At 37.8% G+C, this 16,407-nt stretch overlaps 3 protein-coding genes across 4 annotated transcripts; 1 reads left to right on the forward strand and 2 right to left on the reverse strand.

Moving 5' to 3' along the window:
- The first annotated feature begins 3,500 nt into the window (after positions 1-3,500).
- LOC116024536 (putative phospholipid-transporting ATPase 9) lies at positions 3,501-9,892 on the forward strand. The gene is made up of 12 exons (XM_031265448.1): positions 3,501-3,519; positions 3,610-4,428; positions 4,894-6,236; positions 6,339-6,449; positions 6,544-6,820; positions 6,911-6,999; positions 7,102-7,210; positions 7,392-7,595; positions 7,744-7,869; positions 7,988-8,086; positions 8,201-8,392; positions 8,844-9,892. Exons 2-12 carry the CDS (start codon positions 4,033-4,035, stop codon positions 9,474-9,476), a joined length of 3,579 nt encoding a protein of 1,192 aa, XP_031121308.1. The 5' UTR covers positions 3,501-3,519; positions 3,610-4,032; the 3' UTR covers positions 9,477-9,892.
- A 331-nt stretch (positions 9,893-10,223) lies between these two features.
- On the reverse strand, positions 10,224-11,771 carry LOC116025249. Its single transcript, XM_031266413.1, has 2 exons — positions 11,661-11,771; positions 10,224-10,887 (listed from the first exon to the last, which is right to left on the reverse strand). Exon 2 carries the CDS (start codon positions 10,884-10,886, stop codon positions 10,404-10,406), a length of 483 nt encoding a protein of 160 aa, XP_031122273.1. The 5' UTR covers position 10,887; positions 11,661-11,771; the 3' UTR covers positions 10,224-10,403.
- Positions 11,458-16,407, reverse strand: LOC116025246 (proline-rich receptor-like protein kinase PERK9). 2 transcript variants are annotated; one of them, XM_031266411.1, is made up of 8 exons: positions 14,660-16,402; positions 14,105-14,515; positions 13,934-14,020; positions 13,343-13,413; positions 13,180-13,256; positions 12,795-12,942; positions 12,042-12,203; positions 11,458-11,942 (listed from the first exon to the last, which is right to left on the reverse strand). In XM_031266411.1, exons 1-8 carry the CDS (start codon positions 15,807-15,809, stop codon positions 11,763-11,765), a joined length of 2,286 nt encoding a protein of 761 aa, XP_031122271.1. In that variant the 5' UTR covers positions 15,810-16,402; the 3' UTR covers positions 11,458-11,762. The 2 variants fall into 2 exon arrangements, with proteins under 2 accessions (XP_031122271.1, XP_031122272.1); XM_031266412.1 differs by lacking the exons at positions 11,458-11,942; positions 12,042-12,203 and adding an exon at positions 12,210-12,562 and having other exon boundaries at positions 14,660-16,407.

Raw genomic sequence — 16,407 nt, forward strand, 5'->3', positions numbered from 1 at the left:
CGATTACCGTAAATTTGAAAAGTATATTACCGTGAGAATTACGGTATAATTTATGTCCACCGAGAGAATTAGGTATAATTCGTGAAATTGTAAACAATATTACCAATTAATAGATATTAATTAATTTTCATATAACATTTTCTTACCAATTAAGCTTTATTAATTAATTATTTACCAATAAATTATTAAAGTTGAAGATGATGATTTTACTTTTATAGATAGAATAGATAGATAGATTACGGTGAATTTTTTTTTTAAAGATAGTTAGAGAGATTAATAATTAATAATAAGATAATAGAATTAATATTAATAGAATAGAATTAATAGAATATATAGATTAATTAAGTTTTATCACCAAGCACTTTGTGCCCAAATGGAATGCAATAATTCTCACACATGGGAGGCTATGAGATTGAGCCTTAGTAGAGGTAGTATTGGCTAAAAAAACAATTTACTAAATTTATTAAATATTTAATATTATACAAATTAATATTAAATATATTTCATCAAAATTGATTTTCATTCCTTATCCTATTTATTTAATGATATTTTTAATAGACACCATTTGAGTATGAATATGTTATATATTTATTGTTCATATATCAATTGTTTGGTCATGATCCCTAGCATATTCTTAAAATACTACTCCGTATAATTATTGCGTATAAAAATTTATTGGTACTGGATGTGTGTGTTAATAACGTATTATTGATGTTATTAACGTGAATTCACAAAGAATAAAATAAATGATTATTTCCTTATTGGTGTAGACTTATTTGGAAACAATATTACCAATTAATAGATATTAATTAATTTCCATATACCATTTTTTTTTACTATTTAAGCTTTATTAAGTATTTTATCAATAAATTATGTAATTAATATTAACAAACGTTTGAGCGGGAAAATAAAAATTTAGGTCAATGTACCTTTATTTTTATTTTTTTTATTTGTGATGGGAAAACTCACCGTCATTATTTGATTATATGCAAGAGATTAAATCTCATTCATATATAGTAGCTTGTATATCACACAATACAAATAAGCTGCATTAAGAAGACCTTACATGACATACCAACAAAGAAAATTCTGACAAACATCGAATTCATAACTTTTAAGTATCCAAAATCATACTTCACACATTTAATCACTCATTTCGAGACCATTTGAATCTTTCTTCCTCTACATCTCTAGTGTGAACCCGGGTTGGTTGCCTGGTTGGAATAATAATTAGCTACTTTTATGAGTAGGCGTGGGGATAACTCATAATCCTACGTATCTTTCTAGAACTGAATTATTGAGAATCCTATAATCCTACGTGTATTTTTTTTTTTCCAAATTTCCTACGTTGTACGTTATTTCTGTCGCATTGTACCAAAGTATATGTATATATCCTTTTCTTGTGCATGCATGGAGAATGTGTTTTCGAGAACTCAAATTATTAAAAAATAAATAAAATTATTTACACTTATCTCAAAGCTCAAATAAGTAATTTTTTTTCGTTATAATAATTAATTTAAAATTAAAATAGAAGAATTTTATACTCAAAATTAAAGTAGCTTTTTTTTTTAATGAAACATAAAAGAATCAACATTTTCAATTGTAGAAAGGAAAAATAAAACAAAAATTATCCGAGACGTATTTAAATATGTTTATAATTTACTATTTTTAAACTTATAAAATATTAAATTACTTTAGATCTATAATTATTTTATTCATGTGAAAATACAGATGTAGGTAAGTGATAATGGCGTTGAGCGATGGTGATAACTAAGGTAAGTAATAGTAACAATAAGAAATGGTAATTAGTGGGTAAAACCCGACAATGATAGTAAATGCGATGTTAATGTGAGTGAGAGAGAGAGAGAGAGATGGGGTATAAGTAGGTAAAAGTATGATAAATGAGTAAAAATAACATCGAAAATAAACAAGTATTACTTAACGAGGACAAAATAATAATAATTGTAATTAATGTAATATATCATTGGGCATAATAAGTGATAATTGGTAAGCAAGTAGTACAGTTAAGTAAAAGACAAATTTTGACATGTGATTAAAGTATGTGACAATAGCGATTATTTTCGGTTATGACAATAATTATTATACATGAAACACTAAATTTAACGTGAAAAGTTTAAAATATGTAAAAGTTGTTTTCATTCCAAATTTTATTTTTACATTGGAAAATAGATGTTTTGACTTCTTTTTTTTTTTTTTTAAATAAAATATAGTTTCTATTATTATTATTATTTTATTATACGGAGTATGTGAATCAAATAAAATTCAATACGTGTTTTTCAATCATCATTCTCATTTTTGACTCTTCTCTACACGTCGCAGCAGCAGCCTCTCATGGCGGATCTTTTAGCCTATACACACGGTATATGCAATGCCTTCATTTATTTATTTATTTATTGTTTAATTTAATATTTTTTTTAAGTGACAAAGAGAAACTTGCCGTTACTATTTAAAGGTCTTGTCAAACAAACATAGATTATCGATAACTGATCGGCTTAAATTAGTAATGCCAATAAATAATTTCCACCCCGATAGAGCATAAACATTTACCTATTGTGCACAAAAAGCCCCTTACCTTAGGAGATTACTCTCACCTTATCGTTGTGGAGATTTGATTATGATTTTTATTCCCAAACTTCACACATGTAGCCAATTGAGTTGTCTCTGATTTCATTTTAATCTTAGCAGACCAAAATGTTGTCTTTATATATATATATATATATATATATATATATATATATTATTTTTAATAATTACTTCACCGATAAAGACAATTATTTTCTTTTTATTATTTCTCTCTGTTTGTTTTTTGGTAGAAAAAAAAAAAGGAACAAAAAAGGCCTATTGTGGGTATATAACTATATATATATATATATATATATATATATATATATATATATTTATATATTCTGGAGAGAACATAGAGTCTTTTGTCTTTTGTCTTTTTCTTTCTGTGAAACTTCCTAATAACAGAGGGAGAAGACCAAACCCAGAGATCTACAAACAAGGAAAAAAAAAATACAGAGTGTTAAAAAAAAAAAAAAGAGAAAAAAAAAATTGTTGTTAACCTGCAACACTGCAAGTGAGGAATTCCCCTTTGTAAAGCTTCAGATTCAAAGGGGGAGATCAGTAGATCAGATTACAAAAATATACACATCAATCATTGTCACCATTAGCTCATATATATTAAAGATCTTGTATTTACATTTTCTGAATATTTTATAGTATATATTTATATATTTGAGTTATTGGGGAAAAAAAGGGATTTTTTTTTTTTGGAAAGAATAGTGGGGTGAGTGATTTGGAAGTTTCGTTTGGAGACGAAACCATTAGCGCGTGTTCAAATCAAAATTTTGTGAAGTCAATGAGAGGGTATTAGGCATTTAGAGAGAGAGGGTTAGGGAGATCAAGTCAATGTTCAAAGCTTTTGTGCCAAAGGAAAATTCTTCCCACCATTTATGACACAAGAATATACATTATTGTACTGTATTTAAGGACAAGGTTCTTGATTGCTTTCTCTTCTTCATTTTTCACTGTCATTCTTTTGTTCATTCAGCTGAGAATTAAAGAAAATCTCTTTGGGTTTTGCAGCAAAGATTGGAGCTTTTTTGTGTTATTCAGGGGGTACTAGGTTCCATTTGGCTTTGTTTTTGGTTTTGATTTTGGGTTTGGGTTGTCTGAATCTTTAACTACCCACCCACCCCCCACCCCTCCTCTCTCTCTCTCTTCTCTCTCACATAGACACACACATAAAAGCCAATCTCTTTTAGTTTGTGTCTCTGCCTCTTGTCTCCTCAAGCTATTTCTAGTGGAGTGGTTCTTGGACCTCTGTTCTGGCTTCTGAAACTTATATCCAGGTGAAGTTTTTCTGTCAGGGTTTGTGTGATTTTTGGGAATATTTGGGGTTTTAGGCTTCTGGGAATTTGAGAAACTGCAAAAACAGTGAGTTTTGGTGAAAACCAAGTGTGTGAAAACTGGTTTTGGTTTGAAGTGGAGTGAAGATTCTTGAAAAAAATGAGGACAGGCAGGAGAAGAAAGCTGCATTTGAGCAAGATCTACTCATTCAGATGTGGGAGGTCATCATTTAACAAAGAAGACCAGTCACAGATAGGGGGACCAGGGTTTTCAAGAGTGGTGTTCTGCAATGAACCAGATGCTGAGGAGGCCAGTTTTAGGAATTATTCTGGGAATTATGTGAGTACTACCAAGTACACAGCTGCAACTTTCTTGCCTAAATCCTTGTTTGAACAGTTCAGGAGAGTGGCAAACTTCTATTTCTTGGTCACAGGCATCATGGCCTTCACTCCTCTGGCTCCCTATACTGCTGTCACTGCCATTCTCCCTCTCATCATAGTTATTGGGGCAACTATGGTGAAAGAGGGCATTGAAGACTGGCATAGAAAACAACAGGTATTTATTTAAGTTTACTCTTTTATGTAATTAAATTCTGAAAAAAAAAAAAAAACAGTGTTTTATATTTAGGATTTCTTTAAATTTCTTATTCTGGATCTTCAATTAATTTGGATTTACTCAATTAGACAGTCTTTTAAGGGAACTGAATTGTTTTTAGCTTGTTAGTGGAAGTCAAGATTGCTTGCCTTTTGGGATACTTAATTGATGATGGGAAATTTCTCACTTTATTTTCAATTTGGAATTACTTGAAAATCATTTTGCATAGGAAAAGTGATTCTTTGAATCTTTTTCCACCTGATGCTGGATGGTTCTTGGGATAATTCTTGTGCATAGTTTCTGAATTTTGAATATGTGATTCTTTGGTCAAAGGAATATAACTATTATCTTATATGGATCATTCTTGCCTACAAACAGCTGTTATGTCCAGGTCTTTAAGGCGTGTGAAAACGTTTCGTTTTTCAGGATATTGAGGTGAACAGCAGGAAAGTTAAGGTGCATCTAGGCGGGGGTGTGTTTGAGGATACCGAGTGGAGGTATTTGAAAGTGGGAGCTGTGGTGAAGGTGCAGAAGGATGAATTTTTCCCGGCTGACCTTCTTTTGCTCTCGTCCAATTACGAGGACGCGATCTGTTATGTTGAGACGATGAATCTGGATGGGGAGACTAATCTGAAGCTTAAACAGGCGTTGGAGGTTACTTCGTCCTTGCACGAGGACTCGAACTTCAGAGACTTTAAGGCTATGGTTAAATGCGAAGATCCTAATCCTAGTTTGTATACATTTGTTGGGAGCATGGAGTTTGAAGGTCAGCAGTACCCGGTTTCCCCGCAACAACTGCTTCTGAGGGACTCGAAGTTACGAAACACGGAGTACGTGTATGGGGTAGTTATCTTCACTGGTCATGACACGAAGGTTATGCAAAATGCCACTGAACCCCCTTCGAAGAGAAGCAAAATCGAGAGGAAAATGGATAAGATCATATACTTCTTATTCGGAGTTTTGTTCACTTTCGCTCTCGTTGGGTCAATCTACTTTGGGATTACGACTAGACAGGACTTGGATGATGGGCACCAGCGATGGTATTTAAGACCGGACAGTGCTAAAATTTTCTTTGATCCTCACCGGGCTCCAGCTGCTGCCGTTTATCACTTCTTGACCGCCGTGATGCTGTACAGCTACTTGATTCCAATCTCCTTGTACGTGTCAATCGAAATCGTCAAAGTTCTTCAGAGTATCTTCATTAATCAAGATATCAATATGTATTATGAGGAAACCGACAAGCCAGCAAATGCCCGGACCTCGAATTTGAACGAGGAACTTGGCCAAGTCGACACGATACTTTCTGACAAGACAGGCACATTAACGTGTAATTCCATGGAGTTTGTTAAATGCTCTGTGGCGGGAACTGCATATGGTCGTGGTATTACCGAAGTCGAAAGGGCTATGGCTAGAAGAAAAGGATCGCCTTTGATGGTTAATGGTAGGGAGCTCGAGGATTCTCCAGATGTTGTGAGGAAATCAACCGTGAAAGGCTTCAACTTTGACGACGAACGAATCATGGGTGGGAGCTGGATTAATGAGCCCCGATCGGACGTAATACAGAAATTTTTCCGGTTATTGGCAGTCTGTCACACTGTCATACCCGAAGTTGATGAGGCTTCACGTAAGGTTTCGTACGAAGCTGAGTCTCCAGACGAAGCGGCTTTTGTGATTGCCGCAAGAGAGATTGGCTTTGAATTCAATAAAAGAACACAAAGTAGTGTCTCGGTGAGTGAGTTGGATCTCGCATCTCGCAAAAGAGTTGAAAGGTTAGTACATATGACGTGCTATTGTGCTAAAGCGGTGGACTATTGAATAATGGAATTGTGTGTTTACATTAAATACTAACTCATAACCATTCTCGCTTGCAGGTCGTATAAGATTTTGAATGTTTTGGAGTTCAACAGTGCAAGAAAAAGGATGTCTGTGATAGTTCAAGATGAGGACGGGAAAATATTGCTGCTCTGCAAAGGGGCCGATAGGTTAGCAATACTTCTTATCTTCTCTAATGTTTTTTTTTTTAGGTTATCCCCGCTAATCTCTTCAAATTTCTGTGTTTGGTCTACTTAATTGCAGTGTCATGTTCGAAAGGCTTGCTCTAAACGGAAGGGAGTTTGAAGAAAACACGAGAGAGCATGTACACGAGTATGCTGATGCAGGCCTGAGGACGTTGATACTTGCTTATCGTGAGCTCACCGAGGAAGAATATAGAGTGTTTAATGAACAATTTACGGAGGCCAAGAACTTGGTCAGTGCCGATCGTGATGCAATGATTGATGAAGTAACGGAGAGGGTTGAAAAAGACTTAATTCTTCTTGGGGCTACCGCTGTTGAGGACAAACTCCAACAAGGGGTGAGTTTTAAGACGCCACATTGCTTTTTAACAGATCAAAATGTTGATACAAATTGTTAATTTTAACTTATATTTTGCTATTTTTGTCAGGTTCCCGAGTGTATTGACAAGCTTGCCCAAGCAGGCATAAAGATATGGGTTTTGACCGGAGATAAGATGGAAACCGCCATTAATATTGGGTATGATGCTTTTCTTTTAGTTTTCGTGTTACTTATTTTAGGCGAGTATTTGCCTACAGTATAGTTGATTCAATTTTTTTTTTTTTGGTTTTTGTTTTGCAGTTATGCGTGTAGCTTGCTTAGACAAGGAATGAAGCAGATAATTGTAAACTTGGATGCCCCCGAAATCATCGCTTTGGAGAAAGCGGGAGACAAAAGAGCAATAGCCAAGGTAAATAAATGCTTAGTTTTTACATTTCCTTTGTTTGAGAACACAAACAATGCTGATGTTTACAAGAAGCCCGAGTTATACATAAAGAAAATTGACGTTTATACTCCTTAGATTTGTAATTAGTTACGATAATCTCAATGCTGTATTGATATGTATGTTTTTCTGAACTTAATGTCTATAGGCTTCAAGAAAAAGTGTCCTTAAGCAACTTACTGATGGGAAAGCTCTGCTTGCTTCATCGAACAACGAGGCGTTTGCTTTGATTGTTGATGGAAAATCCCTTACTTATGCGCTCGAAGATGGCTTAGAAAACTTGTTTTTAGGACTTGCAATTCGGTGTGCTTCCGTCATATGCTGTCGCTCATCGCCAAAACAGAAGGCATTGGTAAGTCGTGATGCGTGCCTCATCGAATCGATTATATTTTCCCTTTCCCGGATTCTTTCCCACCTGAGAGCAGCCTTTTTTCTTTGCTGAACTAGAAGCATTTCTAATGTTCGTTTTCTCTGCTCGAAACATTTTCGGGAATCTACAGGTAACAAGACTTGTTAAAATTGGAACGGGGAAAACAACGTTGGCAATTGGTGATGGGGCTAATGATGTAGGAATGCTCCAAGAAGCAGACATTGGGATTGGAATCAGCGGTGTTGAAGGAATGCAGGTATGAATCTATGACGTTTTTATGGTCACATTATAGCGACTTCAATTCTATCGACGATAGATGTAACATATCTCCCCATTTCCTAATTTTTGCGTTTTCTATGGCTTTGCAAACGCAGGCTGTCATGTCAAGTGATGTTGCAATTGCTCAGTTCCGATTTTTGGAGCGCTTGCTTTTAGTGCACGGGCATTGGTGTTACAGAAGGATCTCTTCAATGGTAAATCTATTTTACAATTTACATTATCGATTTTATTCCATATTGAAGTTTTTCAATCCTTGTCTAAAAAAATTGTGGAGTTGATTAAATATGTATTCCTTCTTCCTCTTGCAGGTATGCTATTTCTTCTACAAAAATATCACCTTCGGGGTTACTGTGTTCTTGTACGAGGCATATGCATCATTTTCCGGGCAACCTGCATACAATGATTGGTTCCTCTCACTTTACAACGTCTTCTTCACATCACTCCCCGTGATTGCCTTGGGGGTTTTCGATCAAGATGTGTCTGCCCGATATTGCCTCAAGGTATGTAATCTCAAATTCTCAATGCACAATATAGATGATTGTTTCAGTGTCTGCACTAAGCACTACATTATCAATTGTGAAACAAGAATGTTATGTGACTACCAATTGTGAAAGAATCTCATAAGACATGCATATAAAATGACAATTCCGGGGGAAACCCTAGCCGAATTGGCCAGACTGTTAGTTTGGTAATCACAAGGTTACAAGTTCAACACCTAGTGAGAGCAGCCTATTGGCCTTCTTGGTTTGAGTCAGTCGGCTATAGCTAACCTAAGCTGGTTTACCTCTTCACTGGCTAGGGTTACAAGACGAGGTTACCCAACGCACACCCTCGGGTAGTGGCTGTGGATTTTCCTCGTCACTAAAAAAAAATGACAATTCTGAAAGTTTCTATTCTTCCTCCCGCCTTCTTTATGGCGCTGAATGCCTATACCTGTATTCGGTCTTGCAGTTTCCTTTACTTTATCAAGAAGGTGTTCAGAATGTTCTCTTCAGCTGGAAGCGAATAATTGGGTGGATGTTTAACGGGGTTTGCTCGGCTGTGATCATATTTTTCCTCTGCATAAACGCGATAGACCCTCAATCTTACAAGAAGGATGGAAAAGTAGCTGGATATGCAGTCGTCGGGGCAACAATGTACACTTGCGTCATTTGGGTTGTGAACTGCCAAATGGCCCTCGCCGTGAGCTACTTCACCTTAATCCAGCACATCTTCATCTGGGGCGGAATCGCGCTGTGGTATATTTATCTCCTCATCTATGGCGCTCTCCCTACAACGTTCTCGACCACTGCATACCAAGTTTTCGTGGAGGCCCTCGCCCCGGCCCCCATGTACTGGATAGTCACCCTGTTCGTCGTGTTGGCCGCTCTGATCCCGTACTTCGCATACAATGCGATCCAGATCCAGTTCTTCCCAATGTACCACGGGATGATTCAGTGGTTAAGGTACGAGGGAAAAACCGAGGACCCCGAGTACTGCAACATGGTCAGGCAGAGGTCCATAAGGCCTACAACCGTCGGATTCACCGCTCGTTCTCTCGCGAGAACGAATCCATTGGAAGACGGGAATCGCAGCACGAGATAGCACATTGTCCCTGGCAGAACAGAACATGATATATACCTTAAACAACACACTGTAAAACCCGAAGAACTCTGCCCGTTGTACATGAGCGCGGGGCGGGGGTAGGTGGTTCTGCAGGTATACATAGAGGTTTGTATAGAAGCACCTTTCAACTGTATCATGTTTTCTTAGGTGTTGGAGATTGGTGACAATCTCTGTAAGTTTTGCAATTTTAGCTATATATATTCTTTCATTTTACAGTGTAAAATTGTTGGGAGTTATATAGATGTTGGAGATGAGTTGCAGATAAGGAAATGTAATTTTCCATGAGGAAGAGACTGAGAGGGGTTGGTTTTCCTTGTAACCCTAGATGTTTCTTTCAATACTATCCTCTTGTAAACATTTTGTCACAATAAATAAGCACCATTTTATTTCTCAAACCATTTTTTATGCCCCGAAAGGGATAGTTGAGTAGATGTAACATGATTCTCTTGTCTTAAACTGCCATAATTTAGATAGCACGGAAATAGAAAACATAACCTAGGATATGAAACATTTCTTTAATTTACGAAAAAACTTGCCAGCACCGCTATTTGAAGGTGCGTTATGGATGAAGCTTGCCTTGTGATCTAACGAACAAAGGATCACAATGAGGTAAATCAGCTTAAGTTGTTCATAGCTGATTAGCTTCAACCAAAAAAGCTAATAGGCAATAGTCGAATTTGAAACCCTATAATTACCATGTAAATTGCTCAACCAACTTTGTTGGAATTGCCCGTCAAATATGAAACATTTTTGAAAGGTAGGGTATGGTGTTTTTGTTTTTCAATATGCTTGAAAACACTAACCCTGAAGAGTTCTTATGCATTATAGATCATAATCTTCCATTCTATATGATGTAATTATTGGATATTCATGGAGACAAGGTTTTTGAATGAATGCTAGGAAAGGCTATTGCTTGAAGTTGAAAGAACCAAAGGTTTCTAACAAATGATGATGAAAACAATCATAATCCACTTCTTGTTTGGTTTCACAATAAGAAAACACTCTCTTTGAAACATCACCACCCCAAAAGCTCCCAAAACCAAATTCCCCTTTCTGTGAAAACTCCTCCAAAACCCTATCAACTTCATCCATACAGCACCCAAAACTGCAGTCACTAAATGGGAACCCATCATCTCCAACCTGCAAAACCCTAGCAGGTGACCCGCCACACCTTCTCGAGCTTCCATCTCCATATCCACACACTTCTATCTGCACAACCTTCTCGGCCCGCTTCCTGCTTCTCAGCCGCCTTTTCACATACCGTTTCGTCTTCCGAATCATCCGGGATGGAAGCCTGAGCAAGATGAAGATGATGAGCTGCAGAATCAGGCACTGGCAGCAGCACGATATGACAATGCAATCTGCAGCAAGAGCGTTTCGATCCTCCATTCTGAAAGAGAGGAGAGAAGGGAGGATTGGAGATTGTGAATGATGAGATTAATGGGTGCCATTTCTTCAGGAATATGTTCTTTCTCCTCCTTGGATGGTTTATGAAGTGTGAAGCAATAAGCTAAAGAAGACAGACCCAATGAGTCATTTGACTTCTGACAAAGCTGTAAACTATAATTCTTTTCCAAGGAAACATAAGCTGTCATCTCTAGTAACTTGTAGTACAAGTTTCATTCAGCTTATCTTCTACACAAAGAAATCTATATTTTTTTTTGGGGTGGCGAGGAAACCCGCAGTCACTGCCCGAGGGTACGTACTGAATAAACCCGCCTTGTGACCTTAGCCGACAAAGAACAAGGAGGTAAACAAGTCAGGTTGTCCATAGCTGACCGGCTCAAACCAAGAACTCAATAGACTGCTCCCAAGGAATCTATATTGTTATTCATAACACACTTCATTTTGGATTTACATATATAAATACATGAAAATCAGAAGAAAAAAAAATAAAATTTTTATTATTTTTTTAAAAAAAAGTTGTTGAGTACAAGTTTCCAATAAGGCAAACACAATCTTGAAGGAAAAAAGGATTATATTGTAAAACAATGAATGTATGGACAAGAATATTTTCAGCTACTTACAGGAAAAAATCTCTGCAAAGAATAATATGAATTCGTCTAAGAAAGGCAAAAATGGAAATTACTTCCAAAATCTATTCATGGATCTAAGTTCAAGATTCTAATTTCAGGGCTTGATCTCAGAGACAAAAATATGTACCTTGCAATTGAGTTTAGTTATCCACTTATCAACAGATGAACTTGCAGGGGCAAGCCCAGTGGTCGATACTTCGGTAACTGCCTCAACAGTATTTACCATGAATCAACTATTCCAACTACTGTGACTCAAAAAATCTGTACTGTAATTCCCACTACCAAATGCCATCCTCTGAAACAACCTTATTTCCGCGGATTGTTCTGCGGAGTCGAATATTTCACTTTCACCGAGTCTCATTCCATTCGTGAGGTCCGACATGGCCATACTATCAAAAGCTCTCACAACCTGAAATTTGCAACAATACCACCGGAGATATAAACTTCTAACACATACGGCCAAAAGGGGTTACAGGGAAATATTTTGGTGATAACTGATAATAGTTACCTGTCCCATTCGTGGTCTTTTTGTGGAAGAATGGCGAACACAAGCTGCAGCAGCCTCAATCATTCTGAACATTTCATTATCGACATAATTTTTCTCTAGTCTTGGATCTGTTAGGTGCTGAAATTCCTCGGTTTCAAGAGCCTGACTCAGCAAAGGTCGAGCCTGAAAAATTAATAGACTAGACCAAGTCAAGACTATAACCAATAACTAGCAATTTGGTTGCATGACAATTTTTGGCTGATGTGAAACTCAGCCAGGACGACAATTATGAATGAGATATTCAAAAACTTCCTGCTCCACTAACTAAATGACATTTCACATTTCCCTCCACTTTGACAGTTGGCCCTATCAAATTTAGTTAGAAGATATGACCCGGCAGTCTGAACATTGAAGCAGGTCACAGCCTCACAGGCTATGGAATCTGCTCCAACTCTAGGCTCCCTCTAAAACGTAGATGCACAAGATTTTCTCAACTTTTCTAGAGTCAAGTTCTGATTGACCTTCAACCAGCATTTAGGTCCCTAAAACAGAATTGAGAGCACAGCTACCTAAGAATGGGTTTCATCACTTCTTGGGCCCATCTGCCAAGTTATTTAGTGTCTACATAACAAGTTAAAGGCGCAAAAACTAGCAAACTAGCAATACGAAAGTCAGGATACTGAAAAGCACATAATAATTCTGTGTATACTTGAATGAAAGATGATTTAAGCTGATATGCAAAAATACAGATAAAGATTATGGCCATGATCATACCCACTCAACCAGGCTCTCTTCCCCTAAAGGTTGAGATGTATCGACAGGCTTGCGTCCCGTTATTAGCTCCAGAAGCACAACCCCAAATGAAAAAACATCAGACTTTTCTGTCAACTTGCCACTTGATGCATATTCAGGAGCCATGTATCTAAATCCAAGCAACCAAAGAAATTAGTCTTGAATTATGTGCTACATCATCTAAACTGAAAGCTTAAGCTGTTAGAGAGGGGAGATATAGTATTTCAATAACCATTTATTATTTTTATACATTAATCAGGATATAACAGGATTTACATGAAATGCAGATATGAAATAGAATTGTACTTCCTAATGGTTCCATTTTGATATTTATTTGGCACTGAGATAATAATAGATGACTGCTTACCCAAAGGTTCCCATCACACGCGTAGTAACATGTGTGTTTGCATCCAAAGCTAATTTAGCTAGTCCAAAATCAGCAACCTGTAAATTTTTTATTTTTTTTAAATCAACAAATTTATGAAAGATAGCAAACATGAAATCTGAAATTTGAGGGCTGGTAAGCATACCCGAGCTTCAAAGTTATTATCCAAAAGAATGTTTGAAGACTTGATATCTCTATGGATAATCCGTGGATGACCTGCAGTTCAAAAGTTCAAACAACAAAGAATGAATAACTATTGATACAAAGTAATCACCAATCTACATTCTAGAGTAAGCGACAAATGTTCGTGACTTCTGCAGCTTTAAGTTTATGTTACTTTGTAGCTCTTTGTCAACATGATAGTAGGGTTTGTCCACATTAAAGGATTGACACTATTACAGTATAGGGCAGAGGTTATTATAGACATAACTTGAAATTTTAAGCTATAGAGGCGTGACATTTTCAAAATGAAAATGATCAATTGCAAAAGTTGCCACTAATGCATCTAAAACAAACTATGTGTTTCCTTTTTCTCTCTCTTCTTTTCTTTTGGATGGAATCAAGTCATATGTCAATCCAATGCAACAAGTAATTCCATTATCATATGTACCGACAAAAATTTGTTCTTAAATGGAAGGCCCATATCAGTGCTTTAGCAATTTTTGAAATAAATGACACGCACATTGACATGAGATGACTCATAATACTTAAAAGAGAGAAGGGAAAGTTTAATCACAATCTTCATGGAGATAAGCTATTCCGCGAGCTGCACCAATGGCAATCTTTACACGTGTTGGCCAATCCATAACTGGTCTCCCATTCCCTGGAAACAGAAACAGCAACACATAGCTTTAGCAATCCAGTAGACAAATCCTTTCTTGAAATTGAAAAAATAAATAACATCTACCATGAAGGTGGAAATGAAGGGTGTCATTAGGAACATAATCATAAACAAGCAATCTTTTGTTCTCCAAGATGCAGTAACCCACAAGAGAGACCAAGTGACGATGGTGAATTCGACTTATGATTTCAACTTCTGCCCTGAATTCACGGTCACCCTGACCTCCACCAATTTTCAGTTGCTTTACTGCTACCACCGACCCATCTGCTAGGCATCCTTTGTACACAGCACCAAATCCACCTTCACCCAAAAGATTTTGTTCGGCAAAACCATTAGTAGCCTCCACTAGTTCTTCATAGGTAAACCATGGCCGTGAATTGCCAAATGCACCATGTTCCCTTGGTGAATTGACAAACTCACTGCCAGAACCACCTCCAAAACCATGTGTTAATGCTTGCACTTTTAACAAGGCAGAATCTGTAGAGAAGTCACAGTTTTTATAAATTTTCATTACAAAAACTAAAGCACATAACATTGCATAGATGACACTTATAAGTTATAAGCATCTATATTTATTAATTAAAAAGTGAGAAATGATAACAATAGCTTTAGATAATTTACCAGATTTTGGAGAAGAGGCAAAAGAGGTTGGCAGGATATAACCACCATTGACTACAGAAGCCTTTTTCTTACGTTTCCATATGCACCATCCAACTACTCCAACAAGACCAAGCAAGAGAAGACCAAGAACTAAGCCAACAGCTACAGTCCCTCCGGTACCAATGCCCCCACCACCTGAGGAATTGGGGCTATCACTGGCATTGCTAGTAGAACTGTTGTCAGCAGGTTCATTTGGAGGAACTAAGGTTGAAGGAGGAGATGGGGGAGGTGACAATTGTACTACTCCTGGTGGTTGAAGTGCTGATGAAGAAAGTGGAGGAGGTACAGGACTTGGTGGTTGGGGAGAGTTATTAGGGGGTACCGATGATGCAGGCAGAGGGGGTGGAGCTTTTGTAGGATCTGATTCTGGAGGAGAAGGTGAACTTCTAGGAGGCTTGGATTTTGGTGGTGATGGAGGTGAATTCTTGGGTGGCTTAGATGGTGAAGGTGGAGTTGGAGTTGAACTTTTAGGCCGCTCAGCGGTTGGTGGCGGAGGGGAATTTTCCGACGGCCTAGATGATGGTGGTGGGGGCGGAGAACTTTTTGGAGGCTGAGTAGATGGTGGAGTTGGAATCACAGGCGACTTTGGCGGTGGAGAAGCCCCAGTTTTCGGGGGCTCCTCTCGGGGTGGAGGTGAACTAGGTGAAGGATTAGTAGCTGGAGGAGGCGGTGAACTAACCGGAGGATTAGATGTTGAAGGAGGTGGAGATGGTAAACTAGATGAAGGTGGAGGCGAACTAACTGGAGGATCAGGTGACGTAGGCGGTGGTGAGTTCACCACCACCACCGGTGATGGTGGTGGTGGTGGTGGGTCAGATGGTGCAGGTGGAGGACTGGATATTGAAGGTGGGGGACTAGTTGGGGGTGGAGATGTTATAGGTGGCGGCGATGAAGCCATTGGGGGTGGTGATACTGAAATTGGAGGTGGAGATGTCACATTAGCCACAGAAGGGGGCTGTGGGGGTAAAGAAGGAGGAGTGCCACCGTTGGCATTGGGCTGAGAAGAGGGGTCCGGCGCCGGAGATTTTGGAGGTGAGGGTTGCGGTGGTGGGGTAGAGGCTATTGGTGGAACAGGTGATGGGGCAGAATTAGGAGAAGAACTACCAGACATTTCACTATCAATCCTAACCAAATCTAACCATTTCTCAGATGCATTAAAGTTCACACAATAATAATTCAACAATTCCTAGTCAAGCTAAGTTTTTAGACAATTCAACACCCAAACAAATCAATAAACCTCCCCTCCCCATCATTCATTCATCACAATTCACAAGTTCACAACAAATCAATAAAACGCGTCCGGGAAAGTTCAAGCAAACCAATCATCAAACACTTTACAGGCCAAAAAAAGCTAAACTAGTAAACTCTACGCCAGCGAGCAAAATGCAGAATCAATAAATCCGGGCAGAAATCTCAGAATTTTTTTTTAAAAAAACCCAAACCCTGTTCGCGCCGACTGATTCACCAATGCACAGGCAACAGCCACTGTAGCGCAAATCAAATCCGATAGCCCACTCAAGCGAATCCGAATGGTGAAGTTTCTGAGAAAGACTTCAGCTTTAACTCTCCACAACAAAATTGGAGGCTAAACTTCATCCAAATCGCATCCAATCTGCATCGTACAGTCACCCAAAACAGAGAATGATGCTTTTGAACTCAAGCAGCCACTCAAAACCCAATACACGGAAAATGGGGTCTCTAAAATCTAG

The sequence above is a fragment of the Ipomoea triloba genome, chromosome 7 (assembly GCF_003576645.1).
Source record: "Ipomoea triloba cultivar NCNSP0323 chromosome 7, ASM357664v1".
Lineage (NCBI taxonomy): Eukaryota > Viridiplantae > Streptophyta > Magnoliopsida > Solanales > Convolvulaceae > Ipomoea > Ipomoea triloba.

Excerpts from the sequence above, each read along its gene's own strand:
- LOC116024536 (XM_031265448.1), top strand. The coding sequence starts at position 4,033 with ATGAGGACAGGCAGGAGAAGAAAGCTGCATTTGAGCAAGATCTACTCA. Across the intron at positions 6,821-6,910 it reads AGGACAAACTCCAACAAGGG|GTTCCCGAGTGTATTGACAA; the intron begins GTGAGTTTTAAG and ends TATTTTTGTCAG. Across the intron at positions 7,870-7,987 it reads GCGGTGTTGAAGGAATGCAG|GCTGTCATGTCAAGTGATGT; the intron begins GTATGAATCTAT and ends TTGCAAACGCAG.
- LOC116025249 (XM_031266413.1), bottom strand. The coding sequence starts at position 10,886 with ATGGAGGATCGAAACGCTCTTGCTGCAGATTGCATTGTCATATCGTGC.
- LOC116025246 (XM_031266411.1), bottom strand. The coding sequence starts at position 15,809 with ATGTCTGGTAGTTCTTCTCCTAATTCTGCCCCATCACCTGTTCCACCA. Across the intron at positions 12,943-13,179 it reads CGTGTGATGGGAACCTTTGG|ATACATGGCTCCTGAATATG; the intron begins GTAAGCAGTCAT and ends GCTTGGATTTAG. Across the intron at positions 12,204-12,794 it reads AAGAGAGCCTGGTTGAGTGG|GCTCGACCTTTGCTGAGTCA; the intron begins GTATGATCATGG and ends TTAATTTTTCAG.